At 41.1% G+C, this 27,349-nt stretch overlaps 2 protein-coding genes across 7 annotated transcripts; both read left to right on the top strand.

Annotated features, from left to right (window-relative positions):
- The first annotated feature begins 9,817 nt into the window (after positions 1–9,817).
- On the top strand, positions 9,818–13,641 carry LOC115010826 (zinc finger protein 652-like). Of its 4 annotated transcripts, XM_029435651.1 has the most exons (5): positions 9,819–10,079; positions 10,834–10,921; positions 11,450–11,591; positions 11,882–12,108; positions 12,160–13,641. In XM_029435651.1, the coding sequence occupies exons 2-5, from the start codon at positions 10,845–10,847 to the stop codon at positions 12,896–12,898; spliced, it is 1,185 nt and encodes a 394-aa protein (XP_029291511.1). In that variant the 5' UTR covers positions 9,819–10,079; positions 10,834–10,844; the 3' UTR covers positions 12,899–13,641. The 4 variants fall into 4 exon arrangements, with proteins under 4 accessions (XP_029291510.1, XP_029291511.1, XP_029291508.1 ...); XM_029435650.1 differs by having other exon boundaries at positions 9,818–10,079; positions 11,468–11,591; positions 11,882–13,641; XM_029435648.1 differs by having other exon boundaries at positions 11,882–13,641.
- Positions 13,642–14,163: 522 nt separating this feature from the next.
- Positions 14,164–22,704, top strand: porcn (porcupine O-acyltransferase). 3 transcript variants are annotated; one of them, XM_029435645.1, is made up of 14 exons: positions 14,164–14,502; positions 15,341–15,478; positions 15,863–16,055; positions 16,136–16,179; positions 16,315–16,496; positions 16,625–16,755; positions 17,042–17,062; positions 18,135–18,260; positions 18,342–18,442; positions 18,564–18,640; positions 19,597–19,660; positions 19,858–19,943; positions 21,553–21,663; positions 22,403–22,704. In XM_029435645.1, exons 2-14 carry the CDS (start codon positions 15,343–15,345, stop codon positions 22,502–22,504), a joined length of 1,374 nt encoding a protein of 457 aa, XP_029291505.1. In that variant the 5' UTR covers positions 14,164–14,502; positions 15,341–15,342; the 3' UTR covers positions 22,505–22,704. The 3 variants fall into 3 exon arrangements, with proteins under 3 accessions (XP_029291505.1, XP_029291506.1, XP_029291507.1); XM_029435646.1 differs by lacking the exons at positions 17,042–17,062; positions 18,135–18,260; XM_029435647.1 differs by lacking the exons at positions 19,597–19,660; positions 19,858–19,943.
- The last annotated feature ends 4,645 nt before the right edge of the window (positions 22,705–27,349 follow it).

Below are 27,349 nucleotides of genomic sequence, written 5' to 3'. Positions count from 1 at the left end.
CTCAGAGAGAGGCAGAGCAAGAAGGCACAAGCAGAGCAATACTGGATGAATTTTAACAGCGTTCTCATTATTTATTTACTGCTCCGAGGAAAAGACTGCCAGGACATAATACACTGCTGCAGGAGCCACGTTGTGTGTGTGTTTTGCATACATGTGTGTGTGCATGCTTGCGTCGGTGTGCACGTGGCGTGATTGCCACGATAGTCAGGGTTATGACTGACAGGTAGTAGAGAACGGGCCCGTCAGCAGCAGCTTCATTCACATTCTGGAGAGGTCTGTGTGAAAGCGATTTCATAGAGTAAAACGATGAGGGCCTGCAGCCCCTAAGCGGCACTGAGATGGGGGGCTTAGACTGTGGAGAGATGGATAAATGAAAGAATGTAAGAAATGGAAAGCCTGCGTGACCACTGAGAGGAGGCTCTGCGATCGGTGACTATATCTAATCGTAGCTGAGTGGAGGAAGCTTTCGTCAGCAGAAGCGTGGACTTTAATTAAGTAGCTGAGGAAATAGACTCCAGACAGGAATCAACACGCATCAAGACAAAACACGAGCACACATTGTGCTGCTAACTGATCAATAATAACAAAAAGGTAGTTATCCCTAATATCAATATGAATATTGTACATTTGGTTGCTTTCAAAAGGATGTTGCTGTTGGTTTCAAATCAAAAGTTACCAAATGGTTGATTAAGGTGTCCCACAGGGATCCATGTTAGGCCCTCTGCTCTTCATTATAGACACAAATAATATAGATGTTTTTCAGCTGAGCGCTGCGATGTTCCTACTTATGCTGATGACACCGTGTTGTATAAGATCGTCTTTGCCTTAAAACAGTCTCTCTTACAGTCTGTGTTTGACCTCTAGACCTCCGTGACAGCCCCCGTGTGTTCCAGGTGTTGGTCCGTCCCGTTCTCTTCAACGTAATAACTCAAGAACGCCTGCAGGGAATTTCTAGAAATGTGCACAACAGTCACCTTCAAGGATGGTCTGTTAATTTAGCTGTCAATGATGAGTTCGGGTTGGACAATGTTTTTAAACACAAAATGTACAAATAAAGCCTCTGATGGACCTTAAAGTTCTACTGACTGATATGTTATATATTATTTGTTCTTGCTTTAAACAGTGTGTCTGTGTCGGTGGGATTTTAAGTCAGCTTGAGATCTTTTGTTCTCTTGCAAGATAGTGGTCTCTGGAACACTTCCTGTATAAATAAATCTAATCTAACTATTGTAATAAAGTAGAAATGCTGCGGTGAAGAAGACCTAAAGTATGAGAGATGTTGTAACACGGTGTAAACAGCACGGCCTTCTTCTTGTGAGCGGGGAGAGAAGAGCCGTCACACTGAGAGTTGTTGAGCAGCACGAAGAAGTGAACTATCTGTCGATCATAAAAGACTGACTGGCATGTGGGACATGTAAGTCCTCCTACACAAATTAATGGCTTTTCATGGCAGTCGGGGTGATTGGGCCGGGCCGGGGGGGACGAGGGGCGTTATTCCCTCATGTCAACCCATCACAGTTCTCAAATCCTCACTCATCACAACTCCATATCCTCTATTCCCAATTCTCATCTGGCTCTGCTCGTGTGCCACGACAGACTTAACACAGAGCAGGGGGGGGGGGGGGGGGGGGGGGGGGGGGGGGGGGGGGGGGGGGGGGGGGGGGGGGGGGGGGGGGGGGGGGGGTCGTCTTTGACCAACACACCTCGCCTCGGGCTGAATAATTCCGAGAAAATATCTAATTGCTGTTATTTTTGACAGATTTTATTATTGCAAGTTGTTATTTTTGCATAGTTTTTCTCATTTTCATTGAAGAATTTATTAGAATCATGGTGGTTATTTTGTGAGGATGTGTTCCAAACATTAGTCTTACATGAGAATACGATTTGTAGGCCGGGATATATATATTGCACAAGTCCAAATTTCAATGTAAATAGAATCGAGATACATTTTTCAGCCCTTATCTCATGAGAAGGAATCAATACAATGCAGACTGAGACCAACGAGATGAGCGTATAAAACCCTTTGTTCCACCAAAATGTGCGTTTATGAGGTGTAAACATGTGAATCTGCTAATAATACACGATTGCCTTTCTGTTTATTTTTCTGGTGCGTCACGTTACTTCTTCACCAGAGTTGGTGATTGTTGGAACAGTGGAGAGACGAACAAAGACGCTTGTTTAAGATGTTTAAAGATGATCAGTGTAAAAGAAAATACTGTTTTTTTAATGGAGTGTGGTAGCTTTGAGGGAGAGCTTATTAATTGTGTGTTTTGTACGTTATTAATTTATCATAATTGTCCAAAATAGTGTGACTTTAGTTTAGTGTGTCATTTGTTCCTGGAATGAATGTCGAACCTTTCCAACGAAAGACAAAAGCCAGATGTTAGTGGGGTTTATGGTCCAATGGGAAAAAGGACCTTAATTGGCTCCTGGACATCGTCAGTAAGGACCAGCTGAGAGCTGCTTGTGGCATTTTTGCAACAACATAGAAAGAGATTAGCTAAAGGAGAAAATGGAAAGGAAGGAGTGAAGTGAAAGTGAAGGGAAGGCATGAGAGAAAGCTGGGTGGAGGAGGAGAGGTGAAGCAGCAGGTTGGGAAACAAAGGAATACACAAAACAAAGTGCAGCGGGCGTTAGATTTTCCAAAGGGAGAAGTGATTACCACGATACCGCTGGGGAGGAGGAAGGCTTAGAGAGAGGTTTAGTTTGAGTGCTAATCTGGAGACCACATTATGGAGTCTCCATCTCCTACACCTACATCTGCCTGCACCACCCCCTGCATACTGGACGTGGACGTAGTAGCTTCTGGACTACCGTTTGGAAGCCTTGTTTGGCAGTTTGGCCGTCGCCATCTTGTTTTTTTGGAACCAGAAGTGACATGAGAGGGTGGAGCTGAGTACAACCGAACGCTGAACAAGACATAAAGCCATCAAAATGTTACGCCCCCTGCTGGAGGTTACAGAAAAGTAGAAACATTTTCTCATAGACTTCTATACAACCAGAGAAGTCGCCCCCTGCTGGAGGTTACAGAGAAGTAGAAACATTTTCTCATAGACTTCTATACAACCAGAGGAGTCGCCCCCTGCTGGAGGTTACAGAGAAGTAGAAACATGTTCTCATAGACTTTTATACAATCTGACTTTTTTATGCAGCCAACAGAAGAATTCAGGTTTAAGGCCATTTCTTTTGTTCTTTCTTTTTAGGTCGCTTGGTCTTCACACATGAATTCACATCTCAAATCTCACTCCTGTGCATCACAGGAATCTTTATTTTTCTTTATTTTTTCTGTATGTTTCTTGTCTAACCACCAAAATACTAAAGCAAATTTCTTGGATTTGAAATCAGCCAGGTAGAATATGTGAGTCATAAAGGCTCAGTGAGAGCTAAATTGAACAATTAAATTAATATATTAAATCAGATTTTAATTGAACGTCTCCAGCCGTGAGCTTCCAGATTATTCCCACATAGTTTTCTCATCATGATGCTTCATCTTCACTGGATCTTCAGATCAATAAAGACAATATCTTTCACCCAGCAATGTACTTAATGATCTTTCACCTACTTGCTCACGAGGACATGTGCATGGATTGACACACACACACCCACACACACACACACACACACACACACACACACACACACACACACACACACTTCGATGCATTATGAAGAGAAAACGTACAAAATCCCATTAATTCCACTCCATCCCCCAACATGTGATCTCACCTAATGTGATCCCCGATGGCCGTCCGCTGTCTAAATGCTTTTATAGCCACAAGCTTTGATATTATTGTGGTGCAGCTCTGGCAGACAGCTGAGCGATCGTGTTTCTAACATGAAAACCAATTAAAATTCCCGTCTAACTGCACTTTAGATGAAGTGCTGCAATACAACGTTGAAATTAGGGCTGTCACAATATCAGATTTTCACTGCAGGATTATCCTGCCATAAAGAATTCATAATAATTAGAAAAACTGTGATCAGTCAAATGTATCTTTAACTTTGTTTATTATGTGTACATGAGATGCATAACTGTACAAAAGCATTAAAAACAATCAGAATGATGCTTGTTGTCTTTACACTCAGCTGCAATAACATGTTGTGAGATCCTCCTGTCCTTAAACAGAACACTAATAACTGAAAGCAGTAATGAAAACAGTGATAGCTGCTAAAAACAAAAGCTAAACATACGTGTATTATTAACATGATATAATATGTTGAAATATAAATATTTTGTAGGTCTTGTTTACAAAAGATGCTCTCTCTCCGTCTCTATGAGAACATAATAAACTCAACTTATCCCGCCAGGTGTTTTAAGACATCTGCGAGCTGCGGCTCTCCTCCCACACACTCCCACTTATATGCTCGAGGCTCAACCAAATCAATACACCATTATCCAGAAAACCTTCCCCCCCCCCCAATTCTTACTCTGTTACTCTATTTCATGCTGTTTACCTCCCTTTACTCCCTTTACTCCCTCTCATCCCTCTAGTCTCGCTCCAGCTCTGCTTCTGTCCTTTGTGCATTTAGGAGGAAGAAGCAGACGTAGCAGGGAGAGATGGAGACGGTACGCTTTGCAGGAATATGAAGGAAGGTGGAGAAAAGAGCAGGGAGGAGGTGGGGAGCACGAGGGGGGAGGGGAGGCTCTCTGGCTGGCTGGCTGCGAGGGTGAAATGAATGTGTAATTGCGTTGTAGTGGCTCAACCCTTCACCAGACAACTGAGTGATGGCAGGAGCGACAGCCACAACGCTCCCCGGTGGAAGTGACTGAGCCTGTGTGTCGCTGTGCATGTTGGGTAAACAGAAACGCTTGTCAGTATCGTGCACAGGCGGCGGCAGCACCAGGAAGCAGCACGGACCCTGCTGCAGAGTGTCAAACATGGCAAGTGGTGAGGTGAGAGAGAAACGTGCAGGTGAAGTACAGACCGATCTGAAGAAGAGAGAGACACGTGAAGAAAAATTATATATACACACAAAATAAAATATCAATTAACATGCAATATCTTTTATGTTATGTTTATGTTTTAAAATATACATTTATTGGGTAAATAATCAGTTTTAAATTTGGGGATTCGGATATTCTTTTTAATATTTTTTGCTAAATTCAGGCGTACAGGAAATACATTTTGTCAGCACATTCTTATATTATATTTATAAAATGTGTAAATACTGTATCAAATCAAATCAAATCAAATCAAATCAAATCAAATCAAATCAATGTATTTATACAGCCCAATATCACAAATTATACATTTGTCTCAGTGTTTACAGACTGTACAGGATACGACACCCTCTGTCCTTAGACCCTCTGTCCTTAGACCCTCTGTCCTCAGACCCTCTGTCTTTAGACCCTCTGTCCTCAGACCCTCTGTCTTTAGACCCTCTGTCCTCAGACCCTCTGTCCTTAGACCCTCTGTCCTTAGACCCTCTGTCCTCAGACCCTCTGTCCTCAGACCCTCTGTCTTTAGACCCTCTGTCCTCAGACCCTCTGTCTTTAGACCCTCTGTCCTTAACCCTCTGTCCTTAGACCCTCTGTCATTAGACCCTCTGTCCTCAGACCCTCTGTCCTTAGACCCTCTGTCCTTAGACCCTCTGTCCTTACACCCTCTGTCCTTAGACCCTCTGTCCTCAGACCCTCTGTCCTTAGACCCTCTGTCCTTAGACCCTCTGTCCTTACACCCTCTGTCCTCAGACCCTCTGTCCTTAGACCCTCTGTCCTTAGACCCTCTGTCCTTAGACCCTCTGTCCTTAGACCCTCTGTCCTTACACCCTCTGTCCTCAGACCCTCTGTCTTTAGACCCTCTGTCCTCAGACCCTCTGTCCTCAGACCCTCTGTCCTTAGACCCTCTGTCCTCAGACCCTCTGTCCTTAGACCCTCTGTCCTTAGACCCTCTGTCCTCAGACCCTCTGTCCTAGACCCTCTGTCCTTAGACCCTCTGTCCTTACACCCTCTGTCCTTAGACCCTCTGTCCTCAGACCCTCTGTCCTTAGACCCTCTGTCATTAGACCCTCTGTCCTTAGACCCTCTGTCCTCAGACCCTCTGTCCTCAGACCCTCTGTCCTCAGACCCTCTGTCCTCAGAATCCAGGAAAATGTCAAAAAGGCTTCCTGGTGTCCAGCAGGACCAGGGCAGCAGGCGCAGCCACGATTCATGATCCTGACGTAAACTTTATCAGAGGCAACCTGCCACATGAGAGACAGACACTCCGGGATGATGCCCTGGATGATGAGTTAGTAACATACATTTACATTAATGCATACAGATAGAGAGGGAGAAGAAGAGAGGGAGGGGAGGAGAGAGGAAGAGAAGGAAGAGAGCAGGGAGGTGTCCCCCGGCAGTCTAAGCCTATAGCCTATAACTAGGGGCTGATCCAGGGCATGCCTGAGCCAGCCCTAAATATAAGCTTTATTAACCTGCTCTTAAATGTGGAGATATACGTCTCATCAGCACTTTGACACACGTTGACTTTGGATTCGGATCCTTATGAACATTTATGTTCGTCTATAATTAATCCAATATAAGAATAAATCACAAGAGTGCAGAGATGGGACCTCGTTTAACCAAAACATTTATTTAAAAGCAAATAACATAAACTGTAGAATAACAGAACGCTGTCTTTAATCAAATAAAGAACTTTTAAAGCGTTCTGGCAACTTCATAAAAAAAATAAAGGTTCATAATTGAAGAATGTTAATATCCAAAATAGCTCATTTCAAGAAATGGTCATTTTTTAAATGGTATTCTGTATATTTCAGCTGTTAAATTATATTATTTGAATGTCTGCCTCACTTTCTCTTCTCTCTTCACCCCGCCCTTCTTTCATTTCTAAAGAAACTGCATTCTCTCCTCTTTATTCCGTCCCCCTCCTCTACCTCTTCACTTACAACGACGCGAAGGGGGTGAAGAAGAGGATAATTAAAATGTGGAGGCTGCGCAGTGAAATGAAGCGACACGCCCTCGTCCCTCAGAGATGAAAGTATGAATGGAATAGAAAACACTCGAGTGTGCGCTGCAGAAATAGGTAAACAATATATATTCAGATGTTATTTTCCATAAGAAAAGAGGAGAAAAAGCCAACTTTGATGACCCACCTGCTCCTCACACACACACACACACACACACACACACACACACACACACACTCACACGAGGAACAAAGCAGCACAGCGGTGCGATTGATGTGCATAGCTCCAGCACGATGAAGGGAACAGCCAGGTGAGACAGTGACAGCTCACAGAATCAGATCCAGTGTGCTGCAGAGAGGGAGGGACAGGCAGCAGGCTGCAGATGGAGGAGTCACCTTGAGGGAGGAGAGGGGACGGAGGGGTGGAGGGGGGGACGCTGGGGACACTGGGGCAATGCCAATTTCTCTTCTTTTTCAGGTCATAAGCTTGTAGATATTAAGAAACACACTTGATGAGCTTTGTTAACTGTTTCCTGACGTGGAGTTCAAACTTCACAGGTGTCAGCAGGATTTTCTCTGGAGGTGCAAAGATATTGATTTAACTCTCAGACGCAGCTTTTTATAGATTGATCTTCAAACCGTGAGACGTGACGTTTGTCCACAACCGTCCTTAAGCTCACCAGGTTACTGTTTATCACCAGGACACATCAGCTGAGCTCTGGACGAGTTGGTTTCAAATAGTTATATATATATATATTATATTGTATATTGTGTATATTGTATATATTATATAGACATATAAGTCATGTCAGGTGTTAATATTGTGTTATTTTACTCTTATTTTGAAATCCTGAAACCCAAAGCGGATACTTCCCCTCATGACACAACAGTGACATCTGTTGGAGGAGCTCTGACACACAAAACATACGTTTGCTGATATTCTATATTTTTCTTATTCCAATGAAAAGACTAAAAGTGTCCAGCTGATGCTTTTAAGAAATGTAAACCAATATATTTGTGGGTCATTTTTTAAAGATTTGTAATAACATGTGGTCCGAGCTCGAGAAGCAGCTGAACATAAAGTAAAAGTGCATAAATGAATACACACAACATCTCGAGCCTCGTCCTTTTACTTAATATAATAAATAAAGTTTACTTAATATGTGGAGTTCAATGTGCTGTGACTGATATTAATCTTGAGTTGTTGTGGGAGGAACAATAATCCCGTCAGCGTGTCACAGCAGACATTTCATGGCAGTAAAAGCTAATAACCTTAATGATGGCTGTTCTACACAAGTGCTCCAATAAGCATCATTACTTTTTATTATCTGACAAATCTAGAAGTCTTCCGTGTGAAAGTGCTCGTGCATTAAAGCCGGCCGTGTATCCGTCACTGTCACACAAAGCACTTCTGAAAAGGTTTTACTTAAGAAATCTTGTAAATGTAAAACAGGGTTTTAAACTAAATTAATCTCAAGGACAATTTATGAACGTAAAGCCAGAGAAGTGGGAGATGTATTCAGCACAGAGATAAAGCATCATGTGCTGCACAGATACATGTGAGACATGTAAATATCAGCATATGGCAGGACAGTGAACCTCACAGTGTGAGCCTCGGTCCTGTTTCTGCCCCTCGTGTGATCCCAGCCGTGGGAGGATGAAGAATGTGTTTGAGGTGTGGCTCTGCAGAGGAAATATTTTAATGTTTTAAAGTGCAGCCCAGAATATATTTGTGAAGATGCACGAGCTGTGCTGCACTGATTACTGTAAAATATGTCTGTACCAGACCAAGGACACTGACAAATTAAACTAATGTTTCACATAAACACACTGTACTTTATATTTTAACTGGAAATATTGTATTAAAACACCTCAGAGAGAATGAAAATGATAGTTTAAAGCTGCGTGTTCTGATATATAAAACAATTCTAGCCCACATTCTCACATAAACACATTCTTATTGAGGTTGATCAAGAGATCAATAAAGTTTTATTGTAACCTATGATAATACATGATCCATTATTTGTTGATCAAACCATGCATTATTAATATGAATCTGAATCTTCAAAGTAACTTTAAAATACAAAATGGAAATACTCAAGTAAAGTATGAGAACTTTAAAATGTACTAAAGTACAGTACAAGTAAAAGTAAAAGTTACTTTAGACCACTACTTAAGATGGCTTTATCAAGGTATTTGTTGAAACTATTTAAATGATTGTATTTCCATTTATATCTTAAGTTCTGAATCTTTGTTAATTGTATCATGTTGTATTGTTATTATTATTATTATTATTATTATTATTATTATTATTATTATTATTATTATTATTATTATTATTATTAAGTAGCTGAGGGAGATAGCACCTTCTGCTCTGCCGCTCCCAGACTGTGGAAAGCTCTCCCTGAACATCTGAGGACGCCACAGACTGTGGATGCTTTTAAAACAGGCCTAAAACGCATCTTTTTAACTTTAACCATTTTAAAGTGTTGTCTTGTCTATCAAATGTTTTTTTTAAATGTATATTTTGCTCATCGTTTTTACTCTGTAGCACTTTGAGTTTTGTTTACGCAAATGAAAAGTGCGCTTATAAATAAAATGTATTATTATTATTATTATTATTGTTATTATTATTATTGAGTAGGCTGTACTACCCTAACCCGCCACCAGGGGTCCTCAGTGCGCCGCGTGGTGTCACACAGGCACAACAAAACTCTTCTTCGCTGTTTTCTTTTACGTTTGAATAAATACCCAACAGTCCCAAGACCAACGTTTTGACCTCAAAGTAAAATACACCAGATATACTGTTCAACAACATGTTTAACAACATGTTCAACATCTATGTTTAACAACATAGATGTTTAACATAAAAACAAATCGCTCACAAACCCTAATGTTTTATTCACGAGGGTGCGCGCGCATCTTGGCAACGGAAGTCGTATGATTGTTGTTGCCGGTAACTTCCTCAGCCGAAGATAAACAACTGGATCCAAAACAGTTGTAGAGTAAAGAAGAGAAACATGTCCGCCTGCTGCGTGTCTGGCTGTAAACACATTCCTCCAGCAGCAAACTGAAGTTCTTCAGAATCCCGTTTCAGACGAACCGGAGACGTTTCCGGCAGCCGCGAGGAGATCCGAAGAAACGCTCGTGTTTGTGGCGCTCATTTTATCTCACGTAAGACACGCACGTTCTCAGTTATACGCGTGTACGGCGGGAGCATTGTTGTGGTGCAGCCGGGAGTGTTTGGTGTGTGTTTAGTGTGTGTTTAGTGTGTGTTTAGTGTGTTTTAGTGTGTGTTTAGTGTGTGTTTGGTGTGTTTGGTGTGTGTTTGGTATGTTTGGTGTGTTGTGTGTGTGTTTAGTGTGTGTTTGGTGTGTGTTTGGTATGTTTAGTGTGTGTGGTGTGTTTGGTGTGTGTTTAGTGTGTGTTTAGTGTGTGTTTGGTATGTTTGGTGTGTGTTTGGTATGTTTGGTGTGTTGTGTGTGTGTTTAGTGTGTGTTTGGTATGTTTGGTGTGTGTTTGGTATGTTTGGTGTGTGTTTGGTGTCTGTTTGGTGTGTGTTTAGTATGTGTGGTGTGTTTGGTGTGTGTTTAGTGTGTGTTTGGTATGTTTAGTGTGTGGTTTGGTGTGTGTTTGGTGTGTGTTTAGTGTGTGTTTGGTGTGTTTGGTGTGTGTTTGGTATGTTTGGTGTGTGTTTAGTGTGTGTTTGGTGTGTTTGGTGTCTGTTTGGTGTGTGTTTAGTGTGTTTGGTGTGTGTTTAGTGTGTGTTTGGTATGTTTAGTGTGTGTTTGGTGTCTGTTTGGTGTGTGTTTGGTGTGTTTGGTGTGTGTTTAGTGTGTGTTTGGTATGTTTAGTGTGTGGTTTGGTGTGTGTTTGGTGTGTGTTTGGAGGTTTGACTCTGAAAACGTCATTTTTAATGTTTGTGCAGAAGAAGCGTCCATGGAGCACGAGAGTCCGGACTTTGTGCCTTCTGTGTTTCTAAGCACTAAACACCGTCCGAAGAGAAAAGTGAAACGGTAAGAAGTGTAAACTTCAGTACATTTACTCGAGTACTGCACTTCAGTACAATGTTGAGGTACTTTATACTTATACACCTCTACAGAGGGAAATATTGTACTTTTCTTTTTACATGTTTGATAACTTTAGTTACTTTGATTCATATTAATATTACATATATATAATAATAATAATAATAATAATAATAATAACTGTAGAAATCATAAAGTATGAATATTTCTGTGTATATACTCCCGGTAGCTCCACCAGCATGTGCCGTATAAAACAAGTACACATTGCTGTGCATATGTCTTAACGTTGCATTTGTGCCTCTGTATAATAATACTATACTATAATATATATATATATATATATATATATATATATATATATATATATATATATATATATATATATAATAATTATGCAGCGTTAAGTTGCTGCACTAACGTCTCTCACGGCACCACATGCTGTTAATTCTCACCGTCGTTCCTCCTCCTCCTCCTCCACACCGACGAGTACATGTGAGATGTTTGTTGTGTGTTCAGATCAAATTCTTCTCGTAGAAAAAGACGTTGCCGTGCAGCCGATGTGGAAACGGAAGAAAAGATGAGTCCGTCTCGAGGGGATTGTCCCGCGGACCTCCCGTCCTCTGCTGGGGCGCAGGAACAGACTCCATCAGTGCTGAAGGTAGCAGCCGCTGCTTGTTGTGCTGTTAGAACATCCGTATATTTAGTTCAGTGCTGTTATTGTGCAGAGCGTTCACAGCTCCTTTAATAAGAATAACACACGTGTCTTTTATAAACTTTAAAGGAACTTTAATAATCTTTAATAATAACAAACTAAATCCTCCTGCTGGAGACCGAAGGAGCAACTTGGGAAATATTTCATGATAAAAATCAGGAACATGTTGGATTAAAAACAGAAGGTGACAGTTTGCAGTTTGGAGGCATAAAGGTTTTCTCTTCTGTGTTCCCCAGGAAGGAGAAACGTCGCCTGAAGAGGCCGAGTCCAGCACGGACAGAGCGTCACCAGTCAAAGCTCCGGCCCGCTCCCTGCACCTGCACAAAATGATTCCCGTCGTGCTGCTGAAACATGTGTTTGTATCAGCAGGAGGGTTTAAGTGTGAGAAGTGCAATCAGAACTTCCCCAACATACCACAGCTAATGAAACACAAGCAGCTGCATGAAGAGGAAGAAGCAGCAGCAGCAGAAGAAGAAGAAGAAGAAGAAGCAGCAGCAGAAGAAGAAGATGCAGAAGAAGAAGAAGAAGAAGAAGAAGAAGCAGCAGCAGAAGAAGAAGATGCAGAAGAAGAAGGCGGCTCCTTAGTCTGTGAAATGTGTGGAAAGCTTTTCCCGGGTCGGGCTCGTCTCTCCGATCACCGCTGTCCGTCTTCCTTCTCGTGCAACATGTGTGATCGAACCTTCGTCACGAGTCGGAACCTCAAGCGTCATAAACTGCAGCACGTCAAAGACGGCAGGAAGTGCCCAAAGTGCGGCGTCCTGTTCTGTAAACGTCACAATCACATTTTATTCCTGCCACAGGCCGATTCCATCACCGAGTATGAAGATGACTCCATTGAGCCGAGCCGGCCCCCCCGAACCCCCCGAACCCCCCCTCCGGCCTCACACACGGGCATCTTCTCAGGGATCCCTGCGCCGCTAACAGCTCCCGCTGTGTCACGTCTCCCCCCGCCTGTCCCCAGGTGTAAGAACGCCTCGTCTCAGTTTAAGTGCCCCCCGTACGTCTGTCCTGCAGCCTTCTTGCAGCCCCTCCCCCCCCAACACCCAGAGCTCCCGCCCTCACTGAAGCTCTTTTCACCACAGCACCTCACCTCGGCGTTACTCGAGGTTAAAAGGAATTCCGAATACATTTTCAGCAAACAGAGAGCTGTGAAGCAGGAACCGTGTGAGCTGCCGCTGGTTCCTCCAGACGAGCAGACGGTGACGCACGGCCGACGGGAGAGGACGGCGTACGACCTGGAGATTGTGATCTGATCCTTTAGTGGCGTTCGATTGTACGTGTTGCTGCACGACGTTGGAAATGTTCCGATTTGTCTTGAACGCAGCATCAAAGCAAGACTTGTGCTCATGAAGCGAACAGAACCTCCGTCACACGTCGATGCACGTCGGCATCGTTCTGCCGCACGCGGAGCAGGAAGTGGCGCCGTTTGGCTGCACGCGGATGTTTAATGCTGCTACTTTTATTAGTAAGAGTGTGTTTGGTAAATAACACTGTGAATCTGAATAATCTGAAACTGATTTTAATATCTTGACACTTCTGTCGGGTAATAACCGCTGAAGTCTGCGAGTTGATGCACACGGCGGTGAATGATCTACCTCAGTGTTTGTTGTGTTTGTTTCACCGTGCATACACGGTCACCTGCCGCAGCAGAGACGCACGCCATGGATTTATACTGCATGAGAAACTGCACGGGTGTCTTCCTCTGGTGGAGCGTGCTGATACATTGTGCATCCTTAGTTTTACTCCAGTTTCTTTGAGACGCTTCCTGTAGCGGCTGCTGACCCCTGAGACATAATGTTCACGACTCTAAAGCTGCAGCCTTTAAAACATTTGACTAACATTTCATCTCTTGCAGGAAATCTTAGTGACAGTCGACGGATGATTTTATAACGATGAATGTTTTCTTTGCCTCGTCATCCTCACTGTTTATCACTGACATTAAAACCAAATGTAATCCTGAAGATACGAGATAAAGAGATCACATCTACACATCTGAGCTGCATGTGTCCATACGAGTCTCACTGAAAGGTCTGTGTGTGCAGCGTGCATTAAAGAGAGCTGTCACTGAATCTGTAGAAGAAGAAGGAGGAGAAGGAGGAGAAGAAGAAGGAGGAGAAGAAGGAGAAGAAGAACTCGACCATAGTGAATGTTTGACTATTTATAAACTCATGAGTTGCAGTTGCAGGTATTTAAGAGAACTAATATTGAAATAATAAAGATATGTTAATAAGACATATAATATGTTAGATTCAGGGCCTCGCACACAAATTACTGTAAATTTGCCAAAAGAAAAACAAAACGCACAAACAGTTAAAGATTAATGTCACTAATGTGTAGATATTGTGATAATGTCGTGACTCGTTATAACTTTAGAGGATGCTGTTTGCTGACATTACACAACATTACAGTTTAACTCACTGAACACAGCTTTGAGTCGAACTATAATATATCTTAGAACCTTGACTTACACACACACACACACACACACACACCATCCCTCATCCCTCCAGATGCGGGTCTTCTGTCTGCACGCTGTACACATCCCATTGGTCAGGAGGCACGAGCGAGGATTCTGATAGGCGGAGCCGGCTGTCACTTAGAGCCGACGACAGCGCTGATTGGCTGGCGTGCCCGCACTTAAGGCAGCCGATTGGTCGACGGGTATCCTTGTGGCTGCCTGGAGATGACAGGCCAGTGGTGCTGATGCTGTGACAATGGGAGTCATCCAGAAGATCAGCATCATCTGGACCGAGCGTGCTTAACACCGCGGCGGCACGCGCACAGCTCGCTGCACCGGGACGGGGACGCAGCTGTGAGGAAACACGCGCAGGAAGCTGCGGCTGCTGCTCCGACAAGGGTAAGTGTACCCCCCTGGAAAACAAACTGACATGCCCGCGGGGCGTCCAGCTAGCTGTCCGTGACGCGGGGGGGCTGGGGAGAGCCGCTCTCCAGTACGCGTTAGCAGGACTGACTCCCGCTGCCGGCCAGGTGAACACAAGGTGAACATGATGCAGCTGTGAGTCAACTCATCACCTCGGCCGACTGCATTGCGGAGAGAGCCGTGCACACTATCCCGCACACTGCCCTGTGCAGCAGTCCTCCATACACCGAAGCGGCGCAGAATAATTCAGCACGGTGTTGTGCACGGTGTGCACGTGCAGATGTTGTTGTACACGTGCAGCTGGATGCATGTGTTGCACAATGAAGACGATGTTTACTATATATTTACCAAAACGTAAATCATCAGCAAAACTTTGACAGCCATTGCATTGCATGGGTTTGCACAGATTTGTAGTGAGGTGCTGTGCATGCTGGGAGTTGAAGTTTGTGTGTGTTGACAGTGAGTGGTGAAGTGGGCATTCTGCCTGTGTGTGTGTGTGTGTGTAGAGTGTATTAGTTGACACATTTTTCGTGCAAACATGTCTTTAAATGCTGTTTTCTGCGGCAGCAACATGGAGATTTCCTGCTTTTCTCTGATTGATATCATATTAAAGTGACAAAACAAGACATTTAAAGACATCAGCTTAGACTTTGACATTTTAGACCGAATTATTAATCGATGTTATTTGCAGCCCTGTTTAAGTGCCTCACACACACAGTATGTTGTACTGGTGCATTATATCCGTATATATGCTGACGTAATGCAGAAACCTTTTCTTTAGTTGCTCTATAAATGGCGCCCCTCTGCTCCCTAGTGATGGGAGCGTTCAGCCGACAGAAGTTCTTCCAGGAGCTCGCTCACGGCTGCCTGCTGCCTACAGCTCAGCAGGGCCTGGAGCAGGTGTGGCAGCTGCTGGTGATCTGCCTGCTGTGTCGGCTGCTCTGGATGTTGGGTGAGAGTTCAGTCCCTTTGTACCCACTCGCTGTTATTCACCACTCTTACAGTCCAGGCTTTATTTATACAGCATCTTTAAAAACAGGCTTACAAAGTTATTAAAGTTATTAAAGTTATTAAAGTTATTAAAGTTATTAAAGTTAGCAGCAGACGCGTCCTGGAGCTGCTCGCTCTTGTTTTCTCCAGTTAGCAGTTCAGCTGCAGCATTTTGTAAAACAGGAAGTAGTGCTGAACGATATTAAAACTTCATTTTAAAACTAAATTAATAATTCTAAGGAGAAAATAAATAAGTATATGACGAGCTTATATCACTACACTACCATACTCACGATGAAAAGTAGTGTAGTACTTCTAACCCTCGCGTGTCTCCTGGCTGCGGCAGGCCTCCCCTCGTTTGTGAAGCACCTGGGCACCATCGCCGGAGGCTTCTACACCCTCTACCTGTTCTTTGAGCTGCACATGATCTGGGTGGTGCTCCTCAGCCTCCTCTGCTACCTCTTCCTCTTCCTGTGCCGCCACTCCACCATGCGAGGCACCTTCCTCTCCATCACCGTGCTCATCTACCTGCTGCTGGGGTAAGAGCCGACAAGTCGCCGTCGCAGTAAAGTTTAATCAGTGAAACGTCCAGACTGAAGCTTTTGTGTCACTTCCTCAGAGAGCTGCACATGATGGACACCACCAACTGGCACAAGATGAGAGGTAGGACTCGTTGCTCCACCTTCATGTTCTGTTTGATAATGTTGGAATATAGGGACCATCGATAGGAACACTTTATGAATGTTCCCTCAATCCTCTGGGAGAAGCGTTGATCTCAGTGCTGCTGCTGTCGTCCAGGTTCACAGATGGTGGTGGCCATGAAAGCCGTCTCTCTGGCCTTCGATCTGGACAGAGGAGTCGTGGCCAGCGTGCCGTCGCCCATCGAGTTCATGGGCTACATTTACTTTGTGGGCACCGTCATCTTTGGTCCCTGGATCAGCTTCAACAGCTACAAAGACGCTTTAGAAGGACGTCAGCTGGTGAGTGTGACGGACGTTTATTAGCAGCTTCTCTTTTGTTTACTTGTCTGTTGATCGTGTTTGAAGTGTTTGTGTTTGTAAAGGTTCATCCTCTAACTTCTTCATCTTTGCTTCTTCCTTCTCCTCAGAGCCTGTCGTGGCTTGTGAAGGTGTCTGTGAGCTGGATGAAGAGCCAGGTGTGCCTTGTGGTTTCCAACTGCGTGGCCCCTTACCTCTTCCCGTATTTCATACCAGTGTATGGAGACAAGCTGCTACGAGGGTGAGGGGAGCTCAACGATACAATAATCAAAATCCCTGTTTATTGTCTGGCTTGCATCGTTCACATCTTAAAGGGACAGTTCACCCACAAATCTAAAGTGCATATTGTTCCTCTCAGCTGTAGAGCTGTTTGTCAATCTGAGTGTTGCAGACATCAGATGTCTTCTCCGTCAGATCATCAAACAGTTCCTACATGAAGCTGCTCACGAGACAAAGTAAACAAACAGCTTTACAGGTGAGACGGGAAGTATTTAATTATGTTCCTGTGTTACCTGCTTTGTTTACAGCAAAAAGAGGAGGAAGATCAGGTAACTGTCACCTCAGTGATGCTCACCTGCACGCATGAAACCCTCCCCTCTGTGCACCCGTCTCACCCCTCTATGTGCACCCGTCTCACCCCTCTGTGCACCCACATGTGCACCCGTCTCACCCCTCTGTGCATCCCCATGTACACCCGTCTCACACCCACATGTGCACCCGTCTCACCCTCTCTGTGCACCCACATGTGCACCCGTCTCACCCTCTCTGTGCACCCACATGTGCACCCGTCTCACCCTCTATGTGCACCCACATGTGCACCCGTCTCACCCTCTATGTGCACCCACATGTGCACCCGTCTCACCCTCTCTGTGCACCCACATGTGCACCCGTCTCACCCTCTATGTGCACCCACATGTGCACCCGTCTCACCCTCTATGTGCACCCACATGTGCACCCGTCTCACCCTCTCTGTGCACCCACATGTGCACCTGTCTCACCCCTCTGTGCACCCACATGTGCACCCGTCTCACCCTCTATTTGCACCCACATGTGCACCCGTCTCACCCCTCTGTGCACCCACATGTGCACCCGTCTCACCCTCTATGTGCACCCACATGTGCACCCGTCTCACCCCTCTGTGCATCCACATGTGCACCCGTCTCACCCTCTGTGCACCCACATGTGCACCCGTCTCACCCTCTATGTGCACCCACATGTGCACCCGTCTCACCCCTCTGTGCATCCACATGTGCACCCGTCTCACCCTCTGTGCACCCACATGTGCACCCGTCTCACCCTCTATGTGCACCCACATGTGCACCCGTCTCACCCCTCTGTGCATCCACATGTGCACCCGTCTCACCCTCTATGTGCACCCGTCTCACCCTCTGTGCACCCACAAAACACGATAAAAAGAATAAACTGCACCTGAGACGAAGATCGCCACATCACAGTAAAACATGATTCAACGTGTCACTAACGTTAACTTCTGAATGTTCTCTTTATTCTGATGCTTCTCAGAGGTACACTCGCAAAGTATGTATCTCAGTGTTGAATAACTCCGTTTTAGTTCAACCTGAAGTGCACACGTAACAGCCTCTTTTAATGTCGCTGCATCAGGTGGCTGCTGGCGTACGAGAACACGACGTCTTTCCACTTCAGTAATTACTTTGTTGGTTTTTTGAGCGAGACCACGACGACTCTGGCCGGCGGCGGCTTCACTGAGGAGAAAGAAAACCTCAAATGGTCAGAAATGCATGTTCAGTATTCCAGTAAAGTGTGTTTGTCTTCACGTTTTAAAACCTCTTGAACCTTTTTGTTTTGCAGGGACTTGACTGTATCCAAGCCCCTGAGTATAGAGTTCCCCCGCTCGATGGTGGAGGTGGTGACGTCGTGGAATCTGCCCATGTCTCGCTTCCTGCACACCTGTGAGTTCTCATGTTAGCAGTGAGCGTTGACGGCAGCAGCTGTTTCCGCTCTCATTATGAACGACGTGGTAACGGCTCATTTAAACAGACGCTCAAACAAGCTGATGCTCTCGTCTCACAGATGTTTTCAAGAGCGCTCTCAAATTCGGGACGTTCTCCGCCATCATGGTGACGTATACGGCCAGCGCCTTTCTGCACGTGAGTACTACGGCACGTTAGGTCACTTCATTTGGGTCCTTTTCAACTTATAAATACACTTTTAAACTCAATAAGTTTGACTTTTAAAAAGGTGACAGCCCAGATGTGTTCTTCTGCTCACCTGATGCGGAGACACTCCCATCTCTCCCCCAGCAGCCGGCCCCGTAACCCCCCCCACTGCCACACTGTTTGAGTTTATTAATCTTATGTTTGCTGGTTTCAGTGTTATTATGTATTTCCTCAAACCTCCACATACTAGGTAATAGATAAAAACACGTGTCATGAATGTCATGTTTGTCTTTATATTTTATTTCCATTAACTTTTTCTATTTCAACGTTTTCTATCATAATGTATTTTGTATGTAATGTAATTTGTCGATATTAAAACATTGTGATTAATGAAGCTTTATTTAAATGTTTAACAACCTGTTAATATCAAACCTTCGTTTTAAAGTTTTAAAGTGTCCAGAAGCTGCTCAAATCTTTAGCAGAACAAAATACATTTACATAAATCTGCAAACGAGACCTCATATATATATATATATATATATATATATATATATATATATATATATATATATATATATATATCATTAATTTACAAAGTAACAAGCGTAGGACCCAGCACTGAGCCCTGTGGAACCCCACAAGCTAGATTTATAATGTTTACCTAACCCTAACCCCCGAACCCTAACCCTGAATACTTAATAATCTATAGTAATCTATATATTTATCTATTATATATCTATAATAATCAATAGTGTCAAAAGCCTTTTTTACATCTATGAATACCCCTATAGTACACTCTTTATTTTCTGTATGTATTTGATATATTTTGGCTGCGGATGGATTCGATCTAAAACATATTAAAGGTCTCTCGACACGAGCACTTCCAGCTCGCGCTCTGCTCTCCTGCACGTCTGCGTTGTTTAGTTTCTAACTCTTGTGTCTGCCAGGGTTTGAGTTTCCATCTGGGTGCAGTTCTTCTATCTCTTGGGTTCATCACGTACATCGAGCACGGTGAGAGTCGGCCTAATGTTTTGTTTTTCCCACATTACACCCTTTTTCCATTTTGAAGAAGTGCTTAGCTTTGCAGTAACGGTTAATTACCCACTGGTTCTGTTCTCCGCAGGGCTTTAATTTACCTCTTATGGATAAAAAGGAGCTCTTCCTCTGGCTTCATGTTAATGCTCTGCTCTTGTTTCTTTTCGTTTCAGTGCTGCGGAAAAGGCTTGCAGCCATTTGTAATGCCTGTGTCCTCTCAAAGAAATGTCAGCCACACTGCACTCACCGGAACAAAAAGGTACGATGCATCTTCCTCCTGCTCCTCTCCGTTCACAGTCTTCATCAGCAGGGACTCTTCAGAGGCTTTTATTCAAGTAGTAGAAACACATTTTAACATATGTTGTGTTTTATGAAGCACTTTGTTAAGATAAGTACTAAAAAGTAAAGTTATTATTATAAATAGAATTCTTTATTAAATGCTTATTAAAGCAAATTATAGATATTTTCAGCTCCACATTCTTTATTGTTTCTTGCATATTTTTAATTATCTGTAGTTTAGTTTTTAGTTTCTCTTTCTGTTGTTTAATTAATGCTTCACAAAAATAAATCTCTGTTTCAACCACAGATATCAGAATCCAGTTTAAATTAAAATAAAAGCAAGAACAAAAATCAAGAAACGTAAATATAGAATAGAGGACAATTAAAATAATAATAAATACATAATATGTACATATATATATATATATATATATATATATATATATATATATATATATATATATGACTATAAAAAATGTTGCATAATATATACGTATAAATACTATTAAACATATATATATATATATATATATATATATATATACTATTTAAATATTTTACATAATATATACATATACACTATTAAAAAAAGATGTACATAATTTTGACATATATACTATTAAACTAATATATACATATAATGTATTAAAAGAATATGTACATAACATATATAATATATACTATTAAACAAATATATACATAATACATACATGTACATATATACTATTAAAAATATATATAGATAATATATAATATATACTATTAAAAAACGATGTACATAATATATATAATATACATATATACTATTTAATAACAAATATATAATTTAGCACTTTGAGTTTTGTTTACGCAAATGAAAAGTGCACTTTATTATTATTATTATAATATATATATATATATATATATATATATATATATATATATAAATATATAATATACACTATTAAGAAAATCTGTGCATATCCTGGTTTTCTTCCAACTCTTCTCTCGGTGCAAACGGACGCTGCACGGGCATCGCTGGCACTTCCTGTGAGAGCAGGAGGCGCTCACAGGGGGCCTCGTCCATCTTCTGGCCTCGTCAGCACTGTGGTCTCTGTTTTACTCTGCATGTAGTAAATATCTGAAAACTAACCCCCCCCTTTGACTCCGCCGATAGTAAGAATAATGATGAACTCACTCAGATGAGAAGACACAAGAGAAGTGTGATGTGTATCTCATGTGTTACACATGTTCTGGGGTCTGCTGGCCAGGTGCCGAGCAAGAATCCCTTCTGCTGTACACACACGAGAGCAGCGGGGGGGAATGATGATCCATGCCAAGGGGAAGCAGCCGGCGTGCACTGAAACATACGGCTGAGTCCATCACAGTTTAGACGATGACACTAATAGATATGGTTTCAAATGACAGTTATTATTCCAGAACTTTCAATCTGCATCAGCAACATTTAAAGGGAGAAGAATTCTTATAGAATATTGTGTTAAGAGTTCAACACTCATCAAGACTCATTCCGGCGCTTTAAGAGACACATTGCAAAGATAAAAGCTCTTTGTTCTCAGCTGTGTCTCGCTGCCTCGTGTCTCCCTCTGCAGAAGCTCTGGGTTTATCTCATCAACATCGCATTCAGCGCTTTGGCAGTCCTGCACCTGACGTACCTGGGCTCTGTGTTCAACTCCAGCGTGGACTACATGGAGGAGGATGAGGTGAGGTCACGGAGTGTGTGTGACGCAGATATTTATACACACTGTACTCGTAGAGCACGCTATGTGACGTAGGGACACGTGAAGTGCTGCGGAGGAATGTGAGCACAGCTGCAGCTTCTACACTTCAAAGGTTTAGTGCCGAGTAAATAAATGTGCTAATATAAACTTTAAATAAATCAGGGTTCCTGCAGATCCTTAAAGTCTTGAACAGAATTTAATTAATTAATCTGATAATAAGGTAATTAATTGGTTTTAAATGTTTAAAGTTCATCTTAAAAACGCCACGATATGGGAAGTAATTTAAAATCTCTAAATAATCTGTTTTTTAAATTATTTAACAAATGTTTACATCACGCAGAACCAACTTATTTAGTTTGTTAGGGAAATATTTTATGTTACAATCGACATTTGTGGAAAACCGTTCTTAATGTTTTAGTTATTGTAAAGTTAAATTAAGCTGAAAACAATCAAGAAACATAAATATAGAAAAGGAAAGATATAAAGAACATACTATAATAATATGTGCAATATATCTGAATTAAAAAGGTTTGTGCAGAAATGTGAAGAACGCACACAGATGTTATGTCACGTGTAATTAAAGTGGTTTCACATTATTATTATTATTATTATTATTATTATTATTATTATTATTATTATTATAGAAATGAATGACGTACACATATTTTGTGCATAATGCGTCGTCCCATTGAGCTCACATAGTGTGTGCTGCCCCCTACAGGGCGACATCGGCCATCACACCGTGCAGAAGTGGTCGGAGCTGAGCTGGACGAGCCACTGGGTCACGTTTGGATGCTGGATATTGTACCGTCTCATCCTCTGACAACAAGAGACGGAGCACGAGAAGCAATAACGAGAGACGTGCGGCTCCACGTCTGCACTGTGACGCTGTTCTGCAGAATCTACAGCAGTAAACCAACACGCAGCGTTCAGGTCGCACCGCATGTCGGCTGCGTAATCTTTCATCGTAACCTGCTGGGGACTGGTTCTGATATCCGTGAAACGATCCTCCCCCCCCCCCCCCCCCCCCCCCCCCCCCTTCTCTTCTCTGTATCGCATCCTTTTTATCTGAGCTGCATTTGTGGAGCCTCGTGTTGTGACAGCAGTTACAGATGTCTCATTGTGAGTCGCAATCAATACCCATCAGCATGGTGGGCTGCTCCTTTCTGTGGACGCTCCATGCAGCACATTATCGACAGCTGCAGATGTGCCCCCCCCCCCTCGCCTCAAGTGTTTCACAAATGGTATTTTTTAGGCTTGAAGGGTAAGGCTGGAGATGTGGTGTGGCTTTCTTATTCTCAACAGATCCCGTAAAAGAACAAAACAATGTGTTCGTTCTCTCGGCTCTAAAAAACAATCAACACTTTAAAATGATTCCAAAAATAAGGTCGTAATATTATTAAAAATGATAAGAAATGTGACGTAACATTTAATAACATATTTATTTGCCATGTAAAATCTTAAAGTCTTTGTTTTTGTTTTATTATTTTGCAAATATCTCTCGCATTAACGTGACAGACATCCAAATAAGCGGTAAAGGTCCTGCCACACATATATCCGTATGACAGAAACATATGCGCATACGAAATATCGGCAATACGTTGATATAAATTAAGGGTAAGTTGTGATCGAAGGACGCAGACGTTACGCCGAACACGCCAGACATACACAGCTCCGTACGGCAGAAACAAGCCGGCGTATATGGAAAGTAGCTCAAAATGTGTCAGAGTCCAAATACGTCCAACTTTTCCACCACTGACGTATACATAACGAATACATAACAAATTATTATACGCATGTCAAACATTGATAGCGTATCACTTACTTATTCAAAACGTATCAGAGCGTCTGGACAACGGAGCTGGAAAAGTGCCGTCTGGTTCACGTCATGCTGATGCTGGAGAACGGCTAACATGCTGAACGCTAGCTGTACTGTAGAAACACGTTTAATAAGTTACTCCGTCGTCAGGCATCATCTTAACATCGGGTAGGAATAGGTTATCCACTCGTTATCAATAAACTGGCTGTAGGAGTCACCGTCAGCTGGCGTAGCCTATATCTAACGTACCTCTAACGTAGTCACGTAGGTATTCACGCAGGTATTTACGCAGGTATTCACGTACTGTATTTACGTAGGTAGGTATTTACGTACTATATTTACGTAGGTAAGTATTCACGTACGTATTCCGTATTCACGTATGTCTAACGTAACGTAACGTAACGTCTGCATATCTTATGAAGCACACGTCGGGTACGTCCGGTAATTTTGAACATGCTCAAAACAACGCACCCCAGCGTAACACAGCGAGCTCTTAACGAATACTACGTATACCTTATATCAACGTACACCAGCGTGTTGCCGATATTTTGTACACGCCATATTTTTGTACACGTTATGCATTTGTTGGGTATTCGTCACATTTTGTATTAGGAAGTGATAACATTGCGTGTACAATTGGTCTTAAAGCATAAAAAAAAGTCTTAAATCTAACTCTATAAAGGTTGTTTTTTTAACTCCATGGGAACTATTTTCTGTAGCGGATTTATACACATTTCTAAATATATAATATAAATATATAACATACATATTAATTAATATATTAATATAAATATATACGGATTTATACACAGACTCTGCAGAGTATTCAAGACATGAATTAATAAAAAGTTTTTCACCATCAACACAAGATTTACTTTCGTCCGCCATGTTTCTGCGTAATGTGACGTCAGCTCGTGCACCAAACTCTGCGCTGACTTTCCAACTTGACAGTCTTTATTCCGACACCCCTTGAATGCAGCACAGGACTCAGAGAATACAGAATAAAGAGAAAACACTTGTTCGTAGAATTAATTAATTATTGCTTTTGGTCTTTCGATGGGATTTGTTGGGAACAAGAATAAAACAGAATATCTCCAGATTCATCACACGAGTACGACAACAAGAGGTCACGGCGGGTTACGAGGCAGCAATTAAAATGTACAATGATTTCCCCTTTTGTGATTTAATCCGTTATATATATATATATATATAAATATATATATATTATTATATATATATTATTATATATGTATTTATATATATATAATAATATATATAAATATATATATATTATTATATATATATATTATATATATATTTATATATATATTTATATAATATATATATATATATATATATATATGAACTAATTTCTGTGGTGACATTTCTTAATGGTGTATTTAACTTTGTGTTATTTTGATAATTTCCTTTAAATTGAATTATTTTCCTTTAGCTTAGCGAAGGTCTTTTTAGTATTTGTGAACGTTTGAAGAAGTCTTTCACTCGGTTTAGATTCAGGGTATTTCACACGTGTTACTGTCTGGGGGGGGGAGTATTATGAGATGAAATGATACAGTACGCTATATTAAATATGTTTCCTGAAGTACAGATTTTATTTTCATGTACTGGATCACGTGAAGAATCAGACGTTCTGTTTGTCTGAAGTCTGGCCGGTGTTTTAGATTAGAGCTGGATGTTTGTCTCTGCAGACCTGATGCCAACAAGTTCAATATTTTAAATATTCTTCTGATATTTACTTCGAGGCAACTTTTCTCCCTGTAAATGTGAAGATCTGTGATATTTTATAAAAGTTTTACATCAAACCTGTGATTCATTCTGTTTCATTGTGGAGAAGCAGATTTAAAAATGATTCAGGATCTCCTCCAGTCTGCTGGGGAGAAAACATGTATTCATGCTAAATAAACATGTTTTACTAAAAGGTTTTTAGTATTTATAAATCCTCAGTGACTTCAAGAATAACAAGTTAAAGTTATACAAAACATTAAAAAGCTTTGCCTGTTAAATATAAATATAAAAGAGCTTTAGTCTCGCTGCCTTTTTATTTCTCAGACAAAAAACAATTGTGCTCAAAATAACTGTAAAACTGGTATTTTGTGTTTCACGCTTGACTTGGTGTGTCGATTACTGTCCATCAGCAGCAGTATATAATATAATACAATATTATATGAATGGATTAAGATAAAAGACAATCAAACAAGATAATATAAGAAAATATAATAAATGAGAGAGAGAGTGGAGGAGAGAATAGAATAAAAGAGGAGGATAGGGGAGGAGAGGAGAGAAGAGAAAGAAAGAAAGAAAGAAGAAAGGATAAAGGGAAGAAAAGATAGATTAGAGGGAGTATATTGATAAGATAATATAAGAAAATAGAATAGAATAGAAAAGACAATATAGATAACATATAATAAGAATAGAATAATAGCAAATAGATATAAATTATATAAATATAGATAATATAATACAATATATGATATATAATACAAATAGATTATAGATAATTACAATATAATTAATATAATATAATACAATAGTAGATAATATATAATACAATATAATGTAATACTATATAAGTATAGATAAATATAATATAATACAATAAGGTAATACTAGATAATACTAATTATAATATAATACAATATAATGTATAATACTAATATAATTATAATATAATACAATATAATATAATATAATACAATATAATGTAATACTATATAATATAATATAATACTATATAATATAATATAATACAATATATTATAATATAATATAATATAATATAATACAATATAATGTAATATAATATAATACAATATTATATAATATAATATAATACAATATAATGTAATATAATACAATATTATATAATATAATATAATACAATATAATGTAATATTTAGCTTGTTTTGTAGAGATGAGAACATCAGATGCACATAGAAGCCAGATAAACATGGACCGTTGAAAGAAATAGTTTTTAATTTGGCGAAAGCGAAATAAGCCAAGATTGACACGTTTAAGTTTAATAAGTTACTCCGTCGTCAGGCATCATCTTAACATCGGGTAGGAATAGGTTATCCACTCGTTATCAATAAACTGGCTGTAGGAGTCACCGTCAGCTGGCGTAGCCTATATCTAACGTACCTCTAACGTAGTCACGTAGGTATTCACGCAGGTATTTACGCAGGTATTCACGTACTGTATTTACGTAGGTAGGTATTTACGTACTATATTTACGTAGGTAAGTATTCACGTACGTATTCCGTATTCACGTATGTCTAACGTAACGTAACGTAACGTCTGCATATCTTATGAAGCACACGTCGGGTACGTCCGGTAATTTTGAACATGCTCAAAACAACGCACCCCAGCGTAACACAGCGAGCTCTTAACGAATACTACGTATACCTTATATCAACGTACACCAGCGTGTTGCCGATATTTTGTACACGCCATATTTTTGTACACGTTATGCATTTGTTGGGTATTCGTCACATTTTGTATTAGGAAGTGATAACATTGCGTGTACAATTGGTCTTAAAGCATAAAAAAAAGTCTTAAATCTAACTCTATAAAGGTTGTTTTTTTAACTCCATGGGAACTATTTTCTGTAGCGGATTTATACACATTTCTAAATATATAATATAAATATATAACATACATATTAATTAATATATTAATATAAATATATACGGATTTATACACAGACTCTGCAGAGTATTCAAGACATGAATTAATAAAAGTTTTTCACCATCAACACAAGATTTACTTTCGTCCGCCATGTTTCTGCGTAATGTGACGTCAGCTCGTGCACCAAACTCTGCGCTGACTTTC

Source organism: Cottoperca gobio, chromosome 7 (genome assembly GCF_900634415.1).
Source record: "Cottoperca gobio chromosome 7, fCotGob3.1, whole genome shotgun sequence".
NCBI classification, from domain to species: domain Eukaryota; kingdom Metazoa; phylum Chordata; class Actinopteri; order Perciformes; family Bovichtidae; genus Cottoperca; species Cottoperca gobio.
This window is presented reverse-complemented; position numbering and strand designations above follow the sequence as displayed.